The sequence below is a fragment of the Salvelinus alpinus genome, chromosome 5 (assembly GCF_045679555.1).
Source record: "Salvelinus alpinus chromosome 5, SLU_Salpinus.1, whole genome shotgun sequence".
NCBI lineage: Eukaryota > Metazoa > Chordata > Actinopteri > Salmoniformes > Salmonidae > Salvelinus > Salvelinus alpinus.
The window spans coordinates 52,969,583-52,990,718 of NC_092090.1; the positions used below are offsets into that span (position 1 = coordinate 52,969,583).

The 21,136-nt window shown below is 41.5% G+C and overlaps 1 protein-coding gene across 6 annotated transcripts; it reads left to right on the forward strand.

Moving 5' to 3' along the window:
• The first annotated feature begins 5,363 nt into the window (after positions 1-5,363).
• On the forward strand, positions 5,364-19,187 carry shld3 (shieldin complex subunit 3). 6 transcript variants are annotated; one of them, XM_071400092.1, is made up of 3 exons: positions 5,364-5,486; positions 15,548-15,824; positions 16,377-19,187. In XM_071400092.1, exon 3 carries the CDS (start codon positions 16,401-16,403, stop codon positions 17,157-17,159), a length of 759 nt encoding a protein of 252 aa, XP_071256193.1. In that variant the 5' UTR covers positions 5,364-5,486; positions 15,548-15,824; positions 16,377-16,400; the 3' UTR covers positions 17,160-19,187. The 6 variants fall into 6 exon arrangements, with proteins under 6 accessions (XP_071256193.1, XP_071256196.1, XP_071256194.1 ...); XM_071400093.1 differs by lacking the exon at positions 5,364-5,486 and adding an exon at positions 5,497-5,641; XM_071400091.1 differs by lacking the exon at positions 5,364-5,486 and adding an exon at positions 5,984-6,118.
• Positions 19,188-21,136: the final 1,949 nt, after the last annotated feature.

Consider the following 21,136-nt stretch of genomic DNA (forward strand, 5'->3'; position numbering starts at 1 on the left):
GCTAGCTAGGTTGATTACTAAATGGTAACATATATTTAAATACCATAACCCACAGACTTGACTATAGTAACAGTAAAATAGACTGGGCTTTGGTCTATCTGCACATCTAAAATCCTACTATGTGGATGGGACATTTCTGCTGAGATGGAGTAATTATCTGGAATGCTCAACTAGATGATCAGGATAGTGTAGGTTGCTATTTGCTCGAAGAGGTGAAGAATTACGATGAGCTATACGACTGTACTTCGAATTCTCAAGAGGAAAGTTAAAACCCTCAGCCATGAGGCCACTGAGGAGAGCCAGCAGGGATAGGGGGATCGCCTGAAAGGGACTGATAAGCAGGGATGTAACGTAAGGATTTTGGGCACTGGCCAACAGACCACGATTTCTACATTCTGGTCCCAAATCTGTGGCATGCAATGTTTATAAAGGCAAAAATTCACTGCTGTGTCAGGCTATTTTGGCACATTGTCTACTAGCCCAGTCTGTTCCAGCGATGCCTCTCGAAAACAGAAAACAATAAAATGCAAGTGTGCTTATCGGAGTAGCGGTTACAATCCGGTACATAGCACAGAACCATCTTTGCTTCTGATTAGTGGAGAGACCTAACTCATGTTAGCTAGTTCGCTACAAAAGGCCAGGCAGAGGGTAATTCAAAAAAGGTGAGTAATTAAAACATGCTAAAGTAGCTAGCTAGGTCATTTGAAAAAATGCTAAACAAGAATACACACGAGAAACACGATAACAATAATTTAACAGAGAAACTTAAAAGGCTATAATATCTACTTGCTAGGTTACATGCTTCTAGTCAATGAGTTTGCGTTGAGAAATTTGCTTGAGGGATGACATCAAAGCTTGTGACAAGATGTTCTGTATGATAACCACATTAGTGCCTAATTAGCATTTCGTTTTTGGGGGTGTAGTTATAGGCGAATATATTGCTAAAAGTTACCTTGTCCGAGAGAGATTTGCGCAGTTATCAAAACGTCACGCCAGGGTAAGCCTACACAAAACATACCTTAATATGAAGTAGTTCTAAACATGGACAGATTTAGTGGTCTTCTCCCCTTTTAATGCTCTTATGCTCATCCTTGCAAAATGCCATAAGGTCAGAAATAGACACCTAAGTCGACATACTGTACAAACAATTATCTAGGCTAAGTAAAACACATATTTTGATCTACTGCTCTGCTAACTATCTAGCTAAAGTGTAGTCAATGGCTAGCTAAAGCAGAGGACGCAAATTCATGAATTGGGCACAGAAGGCCTCTGGGCATGCTGGTTGGGTTGGATTGTGAAAGGTAGCTGACGGTGTCAGCTAGAGATGATGTGCAGGAGATTCCTGCAGGAATTTGTAGTCTTGCTGAGGTCTTCTCTGTTGCTAATTAGCATTTTGAATTATTGAGAGTAAATTGAGGCGAATATATTGAGAAAACTCACCTTGTCCGAGAGAGAATTACATTGCTATCAAAACGTCACGCAAGGTGAAACCTAAATGAAACACAGTAGTTCTAAAACTCCAGATGCAAAAATGTATGGGGGGGGAAACGATTGGAACCATCTCCGGGTTTTACTGATGAGTTTTATGGGTATTAAGACTCATACTGTGGTACTCAATGACTGTACAGTGCATTTGAAAAATATTCAGACCCCTTGACTTTTTCCACATTTTGTTACGTTACAGCCTTATTCTAAAATGGATTAAAAGTATTATTGTTTTTTATGGAAAAATTACATTTACATAAGTATATCGACTCTTTACTCAGTATTTTGTTGAAGCACCTTTGGCAGCGATTCAAGCCTCAAGTTTTGCGTACGACGCTACAAGCTTGGCACACCTGTATTTGGGGAGTTTCTCCCATTCTTCTCTGCAGATCCTCTCAAGCTCTCTCAGGTTGGATGGGGAGCGTCGCTGCACAGATTTTTTCAGGTCTCTCCAGAGATGTTAGATCAGGTTTAAGTCTGGGGTCTGGCTGGGCCACTCAAGGACAGTCATTGTCCCAAAGCCACTCCTTTGTTGTCTTGGCCCTATGCTAAAGGTTGTTGTCCCGTTAGAAGGAGAACCGCCTTCCCAGTCTGAGGTCCTGAGCGCTCTGGAGCAGGTTATCATCAAGGATCTCTCTGTACTTTACTCGGTTCATCTTTCCCTCGATCCTGTCTAGTCTCCCAGTCCCTACTGCTAAAAAACATCCCCACAGCATGCTGCTGCCACGACCATGCTTCAACGTAGGGATGGTGCCAGGTTTCCTCCAGAAGTGACGCTTGACATTCAGGCCAAGAGTTCAATCTTGGTTTCATCAGACCAGAGTCCTTTAGGTGCCTTTTGGTAAACTCCAAGTGGGCTGTCATGTGCCTTTTATTGAGGAGTGGCTTCTGTCTGGCCATTCTACCATAAAGGCCTGACTGGTGGAGTGCTGCAGAGATGGTTGTCCTTCCGGAAGGTGCTCCCATTTCCAAAGAGGAGCTCTCTTAGTGACCATCGGGTTCGTGGTCACATCCCTGACCAAGGCCCTTTTACCCCCTATTGCTCAGTTTGGCCAGATGGCCAGCTCTAGGAAGAGTCTTGGTGGTTCCGAACTTCTTCCATTTAAGAATGATGCAGGCCACAGTGTTCTTGGGGACCTTCAATGCTGTAGACATTTTTTGGTACCCTACCCCAGATCTGTTCCTCGGCACAATCCTGTCTCGGCGCTCAATGGACAATTCCTTCGACCTCATGGCTTGGTTTTTTCTCTGACATGCACTTTCAACTGAGGGACCTTATATAGACAGGTGTGTGCCTTTCCAAATCATGTCCAATCAATTAAATTTACCACAGATGGACTCCAATCAAGTTTTAGAAACATCTCAAGGATGATCAATGGAAACAGGATGCACCTGAGCTCAATTTCGAGTCTCATAGCAAAGGGTCTGAATACTAAATAAGGTATTTCTGTTTTGTTTTTTAATACATTTGCAAAAAATTCTAAAAACCTGTTTTCGCTTAGTCATTATGGGGTATTGCGTGTAGATTGATGAGGATTTAAAAATATATATATTTTAGAATAAGGCTGTAACGTAACAAAATGTGGAAAAAGTCAAGGGGTCTGAATACTTTCCGAATGCACTGTATACAGTTGAAGTCTGAAGTTTACATACACCTTAGCCAAATACATTTAAACTCAGTTCTTCACAATTTCTGACATTTAATCCTAGTAAAAATTCCCTGTCTTAGGTCAGTTAGGATCACCACTTTATTTTAAGAATGTGAAATGTCAGAATAATAGTAGAGAGAATGATTTATTTCAGCTTTTATTTCTTTCATCACATTCCCAGTGGGTCAGAAGTTTACATACACTCAATTAGTATTTGGTAGCATTGCCTTTAAATGGTTTAACTTGGGTCAAACGTTTTGGGTAGCCTTCCACAATCTTCCCACAATAAGTTGGGTGAATTTTGGCCCATTCCTCCTGACAGAGCTGGAGTAACTAAGTCAGTTTTCTAGGCCTCCTTGCTTGCACACGCTTTTTCAGTTCTGCCCACAAATTTTATATGGGATTGAGGTCAGGGCTTTATGATGGCCACTCCAATACCTTGACTTTGTTGTCCTTAAGCCATTTTGTCACAACTTTGGAAGTATGCTTGGGGTCATTGTCCATTTGGAAGACCCATTTGCGACCAAGCTTTAACTTTCTGACTGATGTCTTGAGATGTTGCTTCAATATATCCACATAAATCTCCTGCCTCATGAGGCCATCTATTTCGTGAAGTGCACCAGTCCCTCCTGCAGCAAATCACCCCCACAACATAATTCTGCCGCCGCCGTGCTTCACAGTTGGGATGGTGTTCTTCGGCTTGCAAGCCTCCCCCTTTTTCCTCCAAACATAACGATGGTCATTATGGCCAAACAGTTCTATTTTTGTTTCATCAGACCAGAGGACATTTCTCCAAAAAGTATGATCTTTGTCCCATGTGCAGTTGCAAACCGTAGTCTGGCTTTTTATGGTGGTTTTGGAGAAGTGGCTTCGTCCTTGCTGAGCGGCCTTTCAAGTTATGTCGATATAGGACTCGTGTTACTGTGGATATAGATACTTTTGTACCTGTTTCCTCCAGCATCTTCACAAGGTCCTTTGCTGTTGTTCTGAGATTGATTTGCATTTTTCGCAGCAAAGTACATTCATCTTTAGGAGACAGAGCGCTTCTCCTTCCTGAGCGGTGTGACAGATGCGTGGTCCCATGGTGTTTATACTTGCGTACTATTGTTTGTACAGATAAACATGGTACCTTCAGGCGTTTGGAAATTGCTCCCAAGGATGAACCAGACTTGTGGAGGTCTACAATTTTTTTTCTGAGGTCTTGGATGATTTCTTTAGATTTTCCCATGATGTCAAGCAAAGAGGCACTGAGTTTGAAGGTAGGCCTTGAAATACATCCACAGGTACACCTCCAATTCACTCAAATGATGTCAATTAGCCTATCAGAAGCTTTTAAAGCAATGACATAATTTTCTGGAATTTTCCAAGCTGTTTAGAGGCACAGTCAACTTAGTGTATGTAAACTTCTGACCCACTGGAATTATGATACAGTGAATTATAAGTGAAATAATCTGCCTGTAAACAATTGTTGGGAAAATTACTTGTGTCATGCACAAAGTAGATGTCCTAACCGACTTGCCAAAAGTATAGTTTGTTAACAAGAAATTTGTGGAGTGGTTGAAAAACGAATTTTAATGACTCCAACCTAAGTGTATGTGAACTTCCGACTTCAATTGTATGTGAATGGACAAAGTCATTGATCACGTGACACCATTCATTCCTATGTGAAGACTCCAGGTATAACATAAACCGGTAGTTTTTGTTAAATATCCAACAGGAGTTGCTAGATCAGTCGGTTTCCGGAGAGTTAAAGGCTGTAGACATATGGATTGAGTTCACATCATGTTCTTGCAAGCCTTTTTGATACAAGCACAAGTCAATCAGATGGTCATGGGGTTAGCCCAGGGGAGAACAACTGCCACTTCTTGTTGAAGCCACGTAAATTCAAGGGTGACTTCAGTACTGCAGGTCATAGTTGCAGGCATTGTTTACAGAGAAATGGATCCACCAATACAGTGAATGGAAAAATGTAAATCTTTGTGGTCAATTTTTGTGTAAATTCAAAAAAATATTTAGGCTATCATGGTACCAATAATTGTTTCTAATACACCAGATGTATGTCCTTGAACAGATTATTTTAAAATTGCACAAAGAAGTAGAGGATAATGTAGTTGCTACTGGCAGCATGCAGTACCCCGGCCAGCCTTCAATTGGAGCTGTTCAATGAGAGGTGGCAGCACTGAGCCCAAATTCAACATCTACTTCTTGGAGTAAGCTCAAACTGCGCATGTTATGTCTCCATGAGACGCCATCATTTGAAAGCAATGAGGTATTTTAAGAACGGTTTGTATAATGAAGTCAGTTAAAATGGCGTCTCATGGAAACATAACACATGCAGTTTGAGCTACTCCAGTAAGTATATTTGAACCTAAGCTCAGTTTGTTTGCGCATGTTATGTCTCCATGAGACGCCATCATTTGAGAGCATGAGGTATAACGGTTTGTATAATGAAGTCGGTTAAAATGGCGTCTCATGGAAACATAACATGTGCAGTTTGAGCTACTCCAGTAAGTATATTTGAACCTAGGTTCAGTTTGTTTGTCTACATGCCATTTTAAAAACAATGCAGATATTGGCGTAAACCTATTTTGGCTTAAGACAAGTAAACTATGAATATGGGCAAATGTAATGATACGCTTGCAAGCTGAGTTTTAATAAGACATCCGATTACCACTTCATTTAGAAATATTATTTATTAGCTAATAAAAACAATCAAATCATTGATGGATCACAAAATAAAATAAATGCATGTTTCTCGTCTGCCCCGGCTAGCCAATCGGCATACGCGTCATCACACTCCCTCATCTGATTGGTCGAGTAGGTGGGTCTTCTGACTTTGTGGCTGTTGTAACTAGTGACGACCACCTGATTTTCTGTGCTTGTATAAACAAGGCTCGCGAGACGGTGGCGTGAACTGGATCTACACGCTTGCGGAAAAACTCTTTGGTTACTGACTCCTTTTGGATATTGAACCAAAACTACTGGTTAGTATCGAATATTGATAACCCGAATGTATGTACCACATAAAGTAGCGAAATGCATAGTAATCAAACATTTAAACTAACGTTGTTGCACTCAGTTTGGCTAGCTAGCTGGCTAGTTGTAGCTTTCTAACGTTAAATTGCTAACTTAGCTAGCTAACGTTAACGTTTACTATTTAACCAAAACAAAGAGAGAAAAGAATGCTTGTTATCTAACTTATTTTCTCAAATTATATTAAGTTAACTTGCAATTGAAGGCATTGCCCCGCGAGTGACAGTTAAATAACATGGGTTTCACTGCTAGATGGCTAACGTTAATAGTTTGCTTGCTTGCTAACAACAATGAGTACCGGTACATCGTTTTTTAACTATAAATTAAGGGTTGAGTAGTAGGGCTTGAACCTGCGACTCCTGATGTTATAGTGCAAGCGCACTTGTCTTGGTCCAGGGTCCGGTTCCCCAAAAGCATCTTAAGGCTACGTTCATCGTTAGACCCTTAGTAGGAGCATTGTTACATCTCCGAGCTGTTTTCCGAAACCATTGTACTGTTACTAAAGTTGCTCTTGAAAACGCTCGTTATTTAACGACTTCATCAGACCACTCGTTGAACAATTAAGTGTGTCATTACATAGTTGTTTGCCCTTTCGCGTCACTTTATACTAAGATTTCCCCTAAACACAAGATCAATGTTATGTCTTTGTGTGACCCACCCCATAACTTCAGAACGAATGTGATATCATAGAGCTCTGACACCGCCTGGTAGAGGTTCTGGATGGCAGGAAGCTTGGCCCCAGTGATGTACTGGGCTGTACACACTACCCTCTCTAGCGCCTTACGGTCAGATGCAGAGCAGTTGCTAAACCAGGCGGGGATGCAACCCGTCAGGATGCTCTCGCTGCTGCAGCTGTAGAACTTTTTGAGGATCTGGGGACCCCTGACAAATCTTTTCAGTCTCCTGAGGGGGGGAAAGGTGGTGTTGTGCCCTCTTCACGACTGTCTTGGTGTGTTTGGACCCTGATAGTTTGTTGATGTGGACACCAAGGTACTTGAAACTCACGACCCGCTCCATTACAGCACCGCCGATGTTAATGGGGGCCTGTTCGGCCCTCCTTTTCCTATAGTCCACGATCAGCTACTTTATCTTGCTCACATTGCGTGATAGGTTGTTGCTAGGTCTCTGACCTTCTCCCTATAGGTTGTCTCATCGTTGTCCGTGATCAGGCCTACCACTGTTGTGTCGTCAGCAAACTTAATGATGGTGTTGGAGTCATGTTTGGCCACTTAGTTGTGGGTGAACAAGGAGTACAGAAGGGGACTAAGCATGCAACCCTGAGGGGCCCCAATGTTGAGGATCAGCGTGGCAGATGTTGTTGCCCGACAGCAAGTCCAGGATCCAGTTGCAGAGGGAGGTGTTTAGTCCCAGGGTCCTTAGCTTAGTGATGGGATTTTTGGGCACTATGGTGTTGAAAGCTGAGCTGTAGTCAATGGACAGAATTCTTACATAGGTGTTCCTTTTGTCCAGGTGGGAAAGGGCAGTGTGGAGTGCGATTGAGATTACGTCATCTGTGGGTCTAGGATTTCTGCCATGATGGTGTTGTGAGCCATGACCAGCCTATCAAAGCACTTCATGGCTACCGATGTGAGTGCTACGAGGCGGTAATTGTTTAGGCAGGTTACCATCACTTTCTTGGGCAAAGGGACTATGGTGGTCTGTTTGAAACATGTAGGTATTACAGACTTGGTCAGGGAGAGGTTGAAAATGTCAGGGAAGACACTTGCCAGTTGGTCCGTGCATGCTTTGAGTACACGTCCTGGTAATCCGTCTGGCCCCGCAGCTTTGTGAATGTTGACCTGTTTAAAGGTCTTGCTCACATCGGCTACTGAGAGCGTGATCACACAGTTGTCCTAAACAGCTGGTGCTCTCATGCATGCTTCAGTGTTGCTTGCCTCAGTGCGAGTAACAAAGTAGCATAGTTGGTTAGTAGCCCATAAAACGGTGGCCATCCACTCCGGCGCCTGTGATGAAGATTTCTGGTATGAAAGTTCAGAGATCAAATAAAATTGTGCAGGTCACATGCGCCGAATACAACAGGTGTAGACTTAACTGTGAAATGCTTACTTACGAGCCGAGTTAGACGACTCTGGATTAAAAAAATAAAATAAAAACGTTTTAACATGAACATTGCAATTGAGGGCTTCAACAGAGAGGAAGAGGAGACGTGACAGTTTACTCCACCCAACATCTGTCCACGAAAATAAGACAATGAAATGAGGTAGTTAGAGACTGTAGAATTTTTTTATTTGCTATGTGAGGCTTATTTGAATAGAAGGGATATCTTCACGGATGAATCCCGGTTTCAAATCTACTGGGCAGATGGCAGACAATGTGTATGGTGTCCTGTGGGTGAGCAGTTTTCTGATGTCAAAGTTGTGAAAATAGTGCCCCATGGTGGCATTTGGGTTTATAGTATGGGCAGGAATAAGCTACGGACAACGAACACAGTTACAATTTATAGATGGCAATTTGAATGCACAGAGATACTCTGACGAAATCCTGAGGCCCATTGTAGTGCAATTCATCCGTCGCCATCACCTCATGTTTCAGCATGACAATGCTCGGCCCATGTCGCAAGGATCTGTGCACAATTCCTGGTCGCTGAAAATGTCCCATTTCTTCCATGGCCTGCATACTCACCAGACATATCACCCGTTAAATATGTCGATCCAGAGCATCCCAAACGTGTGTGACACCGTGTTCCAGCTCCCTCCAATACCCAGCAACTTCACACAGCCATTTGAAGAGTGGGACAACATTCCACAGGCCACAATCAACAGCCTGATCGAAGGAGATCGTACTGCATGAGACAAATGGTGGTCAAACCAGATACTGTTTTCTGATCCAAACCCCTACATTTTTTATGTATCTGTGACCAACAGATGCATATCTGTATTCAGTCATGTGAAATCCATAGGTTAGGGCCTAATACATTTATTTAAATTGATTGATTTCCTTATATGAACTGTAACTCAGTAAGGTCTTTGAAGTTGTTGCATTTTATAATTTTGTCAAGTGTATCTTGGAAAGATAACTGCCCCGTGCTTCTCCGCCCATACATAGGCTATAGCCTATTCTATTTAATTGAGACCACACAGGTGCCTGATCTAACAGGTATGGCTACTGAACTAAAAGTAGCAAGAATAACAACGACACTTGGTAAGTTTTTACCTTTTTTAGGTGGACGATTTGCAGGCAGAGACAAATGGTTAATACTAGGGATGCACAATATATCGGTGAACATATCGGAATCAGACGATATTAGCTAAAAACGGCAACACCGGTATCGGCCAATGTCTAGTTTAACGCCGATGTGCAAAATCGATGTCAAAGCTGACGTGCATACCTATGGTGGCATTTGGATATCTGTGACCCATCTATGTGAAACTAGCCACAATAAGGATTAGCCACAATAGTGGAATTTGTGGGTTGCCTTCAAAATAAAAGTATGTCATTGACAGTGATGCAAATAGTATAATTATGCCATATTTTTTTTATCTTGAAGGCTAACCGCAAAGTCCACTGTTGTGGCTAATCCTTATTGTGGCTAGCTTCACATAGATGGGTCCGACCACCATTAATCAACTAAGAACTGTCTTATAAATTAGGGTTGTTTTAGATGACACCTAGCTATATAAACTCTGCAAAAAAAATAAACATCCTCTCACTGTCAACTGTGTTTATTTTCAGCAAATTTAACATGTAAATATTTGTATGAACATAAGATTCAACAACTGAGACATAAACTGAACAAGTTCCACAGACATGTGACTAACAGAAATGAAATAATGTGTCCCTGAACAAAGGGGGCGGGGGAGGGGTCAAAAGTAAATCAGTATCTGGTGTGGCCACCAGCTGCATTAAGTACTGCAGTGCATCTCCTCATGGACCAGATTTGCCAGTTCTTGCTGTGAGAGGTTATCCCACTATTCCATCAAGGCACCTGCAAGTTCCCGGACACTTCTTGGGGAAATGGCTCTAGCCCTTACCCTCCGATCCAACAGGTCCCAGACGTGCTCAATGGGATTGAGATCCGGGCTCTTCGCTGGCCATGGCAGAACACTAACATTCCTGTCTTGCAGGAAATCACGCACAGAATGAGCAGTATGGCTGGTGGCATTGTCATGTTGGCAGGTCATGTCAAGATGAGCCTGCAGGAAGGGTACCACATGAGGGAGGAGGATGTCTTCCCTGTAACTTTAGCACAGCGCTGAGATTACCTGCAATGACAACAAGCTCAGTCCGATGATGCTGTGACACACCTCCCCAGACCATGACGGACTCTCCACCTCCAAATCGATCCCGCTCTAGAGTACAGGCCTCGGTGTAACTCTTATTCCTTCGTCGTTACACGTGAATCCGACCATCACCCCCGGTGAGACAAAACCGTGACTCGTAAGTGAAGAGCACTTTTTGCCAGTCCTGTCTGGTCCAGCGACGGGGGGTTTGTGCCCATAGGCGACGTTGTTGACGGTGATGTCTGGTGAGGACCTGCCTTACAACAGGCCTACAAGCCCTCAGTCCAGCCTCTCTCAGCCTATTGCGGACAGTCTGAGCACTGATGGAGGGATTGTGCGTTCCTGGTGTAACTCGGGCAGTTGTTGTTGCCGCCATCCTGTACCTGTCCCGCAGGTGTGATGTTCGCATGTACCGATCCTGTGCAGGTGTTACACGTGGTCTGCCACTGCGAGGACGATCACCTGTCCATCCGGTCTCCCTGTAGCTCTGTCTTAGGCGTCTCCCAGTACGGACATTGCAATTTACAACTGCAGTCCTCATGCCTCCTTGAGCATGCCTAAGGCACGTTCACGCAGATGAGCAGGGACCCTGGGCATCTTTCTTTTGGTGTTTTTCAAAGTCAGTAGAAAGGCCTCTTTAGTGTCCTTAGTTTTCATAACTGTGACCTTAATTGCCTACAGTCTGTAAGCTGTTAGTGTCTTAACGACTGTTCCACGGGTGCATGTTCCTTAATTGTTCATGGTTCATTGAACAATCATGGGAAACGGTGTTTAAACCCTTTACAATGAAGATCTGTGTAGTTATTTGGCTTTTTACGAATTATCTTTGAAAGACAGGGTCCTGAAACAGATGTGTTTCTTTTTTTGCTGAGTTAGCTAGCTAACTATAGCTACTGAAACAGATTGTCGTTTTGTTATTTTTTGGGGTAAGAACATTGTTTGCATTGGTTTTTGGCCCAAAATTTCATATCGGTGCATTGCTTGTTAATACTTATTGAAAATGAAAAGTAGCATTGCGTTGTTCCTTTTCAATGATGGTTATATGTTGTTTTTTAATTAAGTAAAAAATTGCCACTTGCGCCGAATACAACAGGTGTAGTAGACCTTGCCATGAAATGCTTACTTACAAGCCCTAAACCAACAATGCCGTATTCTGAAAATATTTACTAAATAAGCTCAAGTTAAAAAAAAAGTAGGTTGTCAAGGAGCTGTCAAGGAGACTTTTGGATCTACACTTGAACTTAGTCTCATGTGAATCGATATCCCTGTGTTTTGAGAGAAATGTCTGAGTTTGACCGGTGTTGCTTTGCTGTTTGAGCAAGAAAACAACTGATTTGATAATGTGCTGCGCATAGTCTACTGTATATATGATGGGCCTACATGTATCAACTTTCAAAGTTAATGCTTTTATGTTTTGTGTGGATAATTGAACAACGCCAAATGCATAATAAAATAATATTGTGACCAGTTTAATGCAACCCTTTTGTGTTAATAGATCGCAAAGCAGCATGCAACTGAGCTAAAAGTTAGGAAATTACAAGTTCACTTTCTCATACATAGCCTAAAACGCATATCATCTGAAGGCTGGTGGGCATCTAGGGCGTATTCTACTGCAGATCACTAAAATATCCTAATGATTATGATCACACTTCCTCAATTCAAATATGGTGACACTATACCAAAGATGGTTTAGAAACTTGGGAGCCAAGCCCGATTTTATCAGGGTAGCCTGTTATCGCCTGGAGTTGTAATATCTTCACCCCTAGAAAAAAATCCTCCAGGCTTCTGTCATAACTGTCAATTTATTTAAAAAAATAACAATTACAATAGGGCAGTTTGTTAAATAAATAAATAATGATCCTGTCCAAATCATCCTCTGGAATAACATAACCAACATTCTCTAATACTATTCCCATGTGAATAGTTATTTAGGCTAACGAATAGAAAGCAGAAGGACGACAGTTTCCAAATCAACTGTGGGACAACAAAAATATACCAACCAATGACCTCTGTCGGGATCCGCAGGTCCCGCGGGAATGCAACCCTCTACAGGGAGACCACAATATTACTGCTCTCAAGATGCATCCAGCACAGATATTGCAAAGCAGTTGGGGGCAGCACTCTTCTAATAAAGTTTTGACAGTTGGGTCAAAGTTAGAAACAAATCAAAAATACACACTTTGTGGGGAAGGGTAGAGCAGTACGAATATAGAACTTCTGCCTCCAATTATGATATTGAGAAGAAACAGCCATTGCCATGCTTTTGACACCCCAACTATAAACAATAGCCAAGCTGGCTCAACATCAAAAGCATAGCTACCTTAATTATCTTGTTTCTGTGGTTAACTGTTGTGCACATGCCCTAGTTAACAGCCAGGCGAAGTATGTCACCGGCATCTAGGGCTGGGCGGTGTACCGTATTTAAGCAATACGGTATGAGGGGGTGTGGTCACGGCCAAGGGCTGTTCTTAGGCACAGTGTGGTATATTGGCCATATCACAAACCCCCGAGGTGCCTTATTGCTATTATAAACTGGTTACCGACGTAATTGGAGCAGTAAAAAGAAATGTTTAGTCATAGCCGTGGTATACGCTCTGATATACCATGGCTGTCAGCCAATCAGCATTCAGGGCTCGAACCACCCAGTTCATACATGCAACTCCGGTGCATGTAATGTCCGTTTTAATAGTTTACTCTACTTGACTCATCTTTCTCCCTCTCCTGCTTGCTGCATGCAGCTTCCCCCCAAGCCCTGCCCCCTATGGCTCGAGAGAGTAATTGCTCAAGCACTGAGTCATGAGCACTTTCTTGCCATGCACTCTGCAGTCTGCATGGTCAGATGCAACAAGATGTTGGTGACAATGATGCTGCTTTCCACAAGCGATCTATAAATACACAATTAGTTTGTGTATCATACTATCTGCAATCTACTGTCTACTAGTTTCTTTTCTTAGCAAGTTGTGGCTAAAATAAATTGTATTAGATGCTAATCGCTAGTTAGCTGGCTAGCTAGCTTTATTAAAGTTGGAGCAAGCGTAGCTAACTAATACAGCCTAGTGCTGGTGTAGGCCTAGATAAGCATGTTGTTTGTGCAACCTTAGTTAGCTACATGAGGTAAGAAAACATGTTATGTAACATCTAATTAGGGTCCCCTGGAAACAGTGACCAACATTTTGGTTCCTACCCTGTAAATAATTCCTCCCTGGCTTATTCGTTCGTTTATGCCAAACATAAATGTATTAAAGATGCTACCCACTATATTCAAAGTGTATAATTATAATAATCATATTTCCATGCTTCCAACAGTTCACCAATTAACTAGGCTTAGATTTTTGGCCCATATAATGTAGCACAGTGTGGCAATGATAACAATAGTGCAGAAATTGATAAAAATGCTGGAAATTATTTTAGTTTGAAGTTGGATTGTTTTATACTGTTCAATCAAAATGAATCAAGCCTATTGAAATCACTTATGTACAGTGCATTTGCAAAGTATTCAGACCTTTTTCCACATTTTGTTTACGTTACAGCCTTATGCTAAAATGGATTCAGTTATTTGTTTTCCTCATCAATCTACACACAATACCCCATAATAACAAAGTGGAAAAAGGTTTTTGAAATTTTTGCAAATAAAGATACCTTATTCACATATGTATTCAGACCCTTTGCTATGCGACTCGAAATTAAGCTCAGGTGCATCCTGTTTACATGGGTTATCCTTGATGTTTCTACAACTTGATTGTAATCCACCTTTGGTAAATTCAATTGATTGGTCATGATTTGGAAAGGCACAAGAGTCCATATAAGGTCCCACAGTTGACAGTGCATGTCAGAGCAAAAACCAAGCCATGAGGTCCGTAGAGCTCCGAGACAGGATTGTGTTGAGGCACAGATCTGGGGAAGGGTACCAAAAACGTTCTGCAGTATTGAAGGTCCCCAAGAACAGTGGCCTCCAGCCTTCTTTTAATGGAAGAAGTTCGGAACCACCAAGACTCTTCCTAGAGCTGGCCGCCCGGCCAAACTGAGCAATCGCAGGAGAAGGGCCTTGGTCAGGGAGGTGACCAAGAACCTGATGGTCACTCTGACAGAGCTCCGGAGTTCCTCTTTGGAAATGGAAGAACCTTCCAGAAGGACAACCATCTCTGCAGCACTCCACCAATAAGGCCTTAGTGGTAGAGTGGCCAGACGGAAGCCACACTTCAGTAAAAGGCAAATGACAGCCAGCTTGGTGTTTGCCAAAGGCACCAAAAGGACCCTGACCATGAGAAACAAGATTCTCTGGTCTGAATAAACCAAGATTGACCTCTTTAGCCTGAATGCCAAGCGTCACGTCTGGAGGAAACGTGGTGGCGACATCATGCTGTGGTTATGTTTTTCTGGGGCAGGACTGGGAGACTAGTCAGGGTTGAGGAAAAGATGAACCGAGCAAAGTACAGAGAGATCCTTGATGAAAACCTACTCCGGACCTCGGACTGGAGCGAAGGTTCACTTTCCAACAGGACAACAACCCTAAACACACAGCTGAGACAATGCAGGAGTGTCTTTGGGACAAGTCTCTGAATGTCCTTGAGTGGCCCAGCCAGAGCCTGGACTTGAACCCAATCTAACATCTTTTTTAATTTTTTTAATTTCACCTTTATTTAACCAGGTAAGCTCGTTGAGAACACGTTTTCATTTACAACTGTGACCTGGCCAAGATAAAGCAAAGCAGTGCGACAGAAACAACAACACAGAGTTACACGTGGAATAAACAAGCATACAGTCAATAACACAATAGAAGAATAAAAAAAATGAAAGTCTATATGCAGTGTGTGCAAATGGCATGTGGAGGTAAGGCAATAAATAGGCCATAGTAGCAAAGTAATTACAATTTAGCAGATTAACACTGGAGTGATTGATGAGCAGATGATGGTGTGTAAGTAGGTATACTGGTGTGCAAAAGAGCAGCAAAGTAAATAAAAACAATATGGGGATGAGGTAGGTAGATTGGGTGGGCTATTTACAGATGGACTATGTACAGCTGCAGCGATCGGTTAGCTGCTCAGATAACTGATGTTTAAAGTTAGTGAGGGAAATGTAAGTCTCCAGCTTCAGCTATTTATTTAATTTAAATTTATTTTTTATTTTTTGCAATTTAAGGATACGGTGACTGACAGAGTCGAAAGCCTTGGCCAGGTCGATGAAGACGGCTGCACAGTACTGTCTTTTATCGATGGCGGTTATGATATCTCTGGAGAGACCTGAAAATAGATGTACAGCGAAGCTCCCCATCCAACCTTAGAGCTTGAGAGGATCTGCAGAAAAGAATGGGAGAAACTCTCCAAATACAGGTGTGCCAAGCTTGTAGCAGCATACCCAAGAAGACTCGAGGCTGTAATCTCTGCCAAAGGTGCTTCAACAAAGTACTGAGTAAAGGGTATGAATACCTTTGTAGATGTGATATTTTAGTTTTGCATTCTTAATAATAAAAATTTAGTTTTTGTTTTGTCATTATGGGGTATTGTGTGTAGATTGAGATGGGGGAATTATTTCATCCATTGTAGAATAAGGCTGTAAAGTAAGAAAATGCGGAAAAAGTAATCTGGTATGAATACTTGCTGAATGCACTGTATGTCCTGCCATCCTAGGGTCATTAAGTACTCAAAGCATATTTGGACCTTTTTTATTATGTAAAAACACTAAATATCATCATTCTGTGAAACTTTTGAAAAATAGGGTAAAATGATATTTTGGCTATATCGCCCAGCCCTATCAGCATATCTGTGTTACATTACAACAATGTAATAACAGATGCTGATGGCAGATCCCAGTCTGGGCTATGAAAGTAGCACAGAGCTATTTCAGGTTTTTCTAAACCAGTATTCTTCAAAAAACCAACAGATTGTTACACCCAATTTTTACAAAGAGCACTTTTGATGTACAGTCATTCAATACTGATTTTAACCACGTCTTCTCTTATCTTCTGTAGGACTGTGATATGGACTTGTGAGGAATGAGATGGCAAAACCTTATGGATGTCTTGTTGCATTACAAAAGCACCGATGGCGGCTTGAAAATCTTAGTGGACAAAACAGAAAAGGCCTTGGAGGACTTCCCCTGTCGTGTTTTGCCTATATTTACACCATGGTTCCCACCTGAAAGTGACAAATTGCTGCCAATTAGACCCTTAAAGTCACCGCCGGGAATTTCTCTGGAAGATTTGGAAAATATCCAAACACATCTGCAGTCTGCTGAGCCATTACTAACCTCCCATCCCTGTGCCGAAAGCATTCAGAACTTGGCTCTAACCAGTTTGGGGAGATCCACCTTGCATGTACAGGCATGCTCTGAGATTGGAACGTCAGCACAGCATAAAGATACTCTCCATAGTGAGAGGGAAGTGAGAAGAACATGGAGTGTTTTTTCACAGAGAGGTTTATACATTCACAACACTCAAACATTCTCCAAACAATTCCACAAGGTTGTTTGGAGGCACGGACTTCACATGCGCCAGAGAGCAAAATGGGTTATTGACAAACTGAACTTTGTCACTGGAGACATAGAACATACATGGAGAGGACTGAACCGGGCCATCAGGAACTCCATGCTTCCAACTTGCAATGCCAACATTCAGAGGGATCTGACACAAATCTGTGTGTTCTGCGATGTATTATACTGTGAATATGTTGGAAATTATTTAAAGGAAGAATTTCAAGTCACTGGACATATCACTTTATTTGTTCATAGACTTGGAGACATTTTCACTTTATAGAAATTAGTGATTGTCAGAATTTGATCCGTGTGTCACTGCCATCTTTTGTTTACTGTAGTAGGCAGGTTTTCATTGACCTAGGTGTATTCGATTTTTAAAGCAATGTCGCAAAAAAAATTCTGAGATGTGTAATGGAAACGGCAGATAGAGGAGACATTTTATAAAGATCTACAACATTTTTCTCCATTTGACAGGGGTGGATTATTCTTCTGTCGAACTTTTGTTATTGCGGCAAATGATGCTGGAAACTGTTTTTCGAATAAATGATGATTGCTAAATCATTTGGAAGGTATGCGAGGAACGTGATGTCACCACGTAACTATAAAGCTCCCGTCCTCAATTGAATTGCAAAATAAACATTAAATTATAAAAATGGGTTTTTGCAGGACACCGCTTGTCCTAACTTTCAAGAATGCCTGAATTGCTTCACCTTGATTTTCTGGTTGGCTGGTAAGTTTCACCAACCAATTATTTCAGTTCTATAGGAGTGCAAATTTCCCCATGGCACAGACCGTGGCACATGATAAGTATTACAATATGGCAAAAATTAGTTACTGCATTCTATCCATGCTGGCTTTCGCGGGCTACCTAAGACTTAAAACAGATAGGTGGGAGGGCATACAGTCTGTCAAATCAAATTTATTTATATAGCCTTTCTTACATCAGCTGATATCTCGAAGTGCTGTACAGAAACCCAGCCTAAAACCCCAAACAGCAAGCAATGCAGGTGTAGAAGCACAGCTAGGAAAAACTCCCTAGAAAGGCCAAAACCTAGGAAGAAACCTAGAGAGGAACCAGGCTATGAGGGGTGGCCAGTCCTCTTCTGGGTGTAGATTATAACAGAACATGGCCAAGATGTTCAAATGTTCATAAATAACCAGCATGGTCAAATTATAATAATCACAGTAGTTGTCGAGGGTGCAGCAAGTCAGCACCTCAGGAGTAAATGTCAGTTTGCTTTTCATAGCCGATCATTAAGAGTATCTCTACCGCTCCTGCGGTCTCTAGAGAGTTGAAAACAGCAGGTCTGGGACTGGATGTGCTACCTGTGACGTGCTACAATTTATTAATGTGTAATTTGCCTAAATGGGCAATGGAAACACTTCAACTACATTTCCATCCAACCATTTAATGCTGATGAATTACCTGACGCATGAAAAAAGTCATGACTAGGGTGATGGAAATATGTTTTTTTTTTTTTTTATGCCAATATATTGTTCAACATGGTGGGATCTTTTTGTGTCGGTCAAATGTATTATGCAAGAAATGGTGGTGGAAACACCTCGATGTGCAAATATTCATATAATAACCATATTGAAGTAAACTTGGAGTCATGCGATATGTTGTGTGGTCCTCCCACGAAGACTCAGGAAAGCATGCAGTTTATTAGGCTACAGATGAAATAAGTTATGATAACCTTCACAGGGGGGTAAAAGTACAAGGTGATGAGCTTGATGCTCCTTTCCAATAAATATCGAGGGTCTTACTCTGATGACAAGATGATCGATGCTTGGCTGCCGTTTTAACAAATGCAAATTAATATAACTCTTATCCATAATAATCTCAATGTAGGTAGCCTAGCCGCACTGTATCTGCGAGCTGTTGGCTAGATCGCATGTGCCAAGACCAGAGTGGGCACATTTGCTATATAACCAAAAGTTTTTGCGACAAAACCATCAGTAGAGTTGAACATTTGATGGAAACCCATTTAACTTGTATTTTTCATTCTGTACATGAGAATTTAACAGAAATTGTTTATTTTATGTGCAGTATCATCACCCCACAGCCTTTTATCCTCAAAGTCAATCAGATGGAAACATCTGGTAGGAATATGCTCATATTGTATTATGCAGATTTTAGAAATATATGCATCCAAATCTGCTGCAAATTGGATGGGAACCTAGCCAATGTAGGTTTTTGCGAAAAAGTGTTACTTCATCAACACGATACTTTTGTGTGTGTGTACAGTTGAAGTCGGAAGTTTACATACACTTAGGTTGGAGTCAATAAAACTTGTTTTTCAACCTCTCCACAAATTTTTTGTTGACAAACTATAGTTTGGGCAAGTCGGTTAGGACATCTACTTTGTGCATGACATAAGTAATTTTTCCAACAATTCTTTACAGACAGATTATTTCACTTATAATTCACTGTATCATAATTCCAGTGGGTTAGAAGTTTACATACAATACACTAAGTTGACTGTGCCTTTTAAACAGCTTAGTAAATTCAAGAAAATGGATGTCATGGCTTTAGAAGCTTCTGATAGGCTAATTGACATAATTTGAGTCAATTGGAGGTGTACCTGTGGATGTATTTCAAGGCCTACTTTCAAACTCGGTGCCTCTTTGCTTGACATCATGGGAAAATCAAAAGAAATCAGCCTGGTTCATCCTTGGGAGCAATTTCCAAATGCCTGAAGGTACCACGTTAATCTGTACAAGCAATAGTACGCAAGTATAAACACCATGGGACCACGCAGCCGTTATACCGCTCAGGAAGGAGACGCATTCTGTCTCCTAGAGATGGACGCACTTTGGTGCGAAAAGTGCAAATCAATCCCAGAACAACAGCAAAGGACCTTGTGAAGATGCTGGAGGAAACAGGTACAAAAGTATCTATATACACAGTAAAACGAGTCCTATATTGACATAACCTGAAAGGCCGCTCAGCAAGTAAGAAGTCACTGCTCCAAACCCGCCATTAAAAAAAACAGACTACGGTTTGCAACTGCACATGGGGACAAACATCCTACTTTTTGGAGAAATGTCCTCTGGTCTGATAAAAAATCCTAACTGACCTAAGACAGAGAATTTTTACTAGGATTAAATGTCAGGAATTGTGAAAAACTGAGTTTAAATGTATTTGGCTAAGGTGTATGTTAACCTCTGACTTCAACTGTATATTATGTAATATACACTACCGTTCAAACGTTTGGTGTCACTTAGAATGTACTGTTTTTGAAAGAAAACCTTATTTTTTTTGTCCATTTGAAATAACATCTAATTGATCGGAAATACAATGAAGACATTGTTAATGTTGTAAACGACTATTGTAGCTGGAAACGACAGATAAAAAAAGAAAGAATATCTACATAGGCGTACAGAGGCCCACTATCAGCAACCGTCACTCCTTTTTTCCATTGGCACGTTGTATTAGCTAGTCCAAATCTATAATTTTAAAAGGCTAATTGATCAATAGAAACCCTTTTGCACTTGTGTTAGCACAGCAGAAAAGTGTTGTTCTGATTAAGGAAGCAATAAAACTGGCCTTTAGACTACTTGAGTATCTGGAGCATCAGCATTTGTGGTTTCGATTACAGGCTCAAAATGGCCAGAATCAAAGAACTTTCTTCTGAAACTCGTCAGTCTATTCTTGTTCTGAGAAATGAAGGCTATTCAATGCTAGAAATTGCCAATAAACTGAAGATCTCGTACAACACTGTACTACTCCCTTCATAGAACAGCGCAAACTGTCTAACCAGAATAGAAAGAGGAGTGGGAGGCCCCGGTGCACAACTTAGCAAGGGGACAAGTACATTAGTGTGTCTAGTTTGAGAAACAGACAACTTACAAGTCCTCAACTGGCAGCTTTATTAAATAGTACCCGCAAAACACCAGTCTCAACGTCAACAGTGAAAAGGCGACTCCGGGATGCTGGTCTTCTATGCAGAGTTTCTCTGTTCTTTGACCCATCTTAATCTTTTCTTTTTATTCTCCTGTCTGAGATATGGCTTTTTCTTTGAGTCTCTGCCTAGAAGGCCAGCATCCCGGAGTCGCCTTTTCACTGTTGACGTTGAGACTGGTGTTTTGCGGGTACTATTTAATGAAGCTGCCAGTTGAGGACTTGTAAGTTGTCTAACAGCTTGTAGAAGAGTAAGGAGGTAGGCAATAAATAGGCCATAGAGTCAAAATAATTACAATTTAGCATTAATACTGGAGTGATAGATGTGCAGATGATGATGTGCAAGTAGAGAT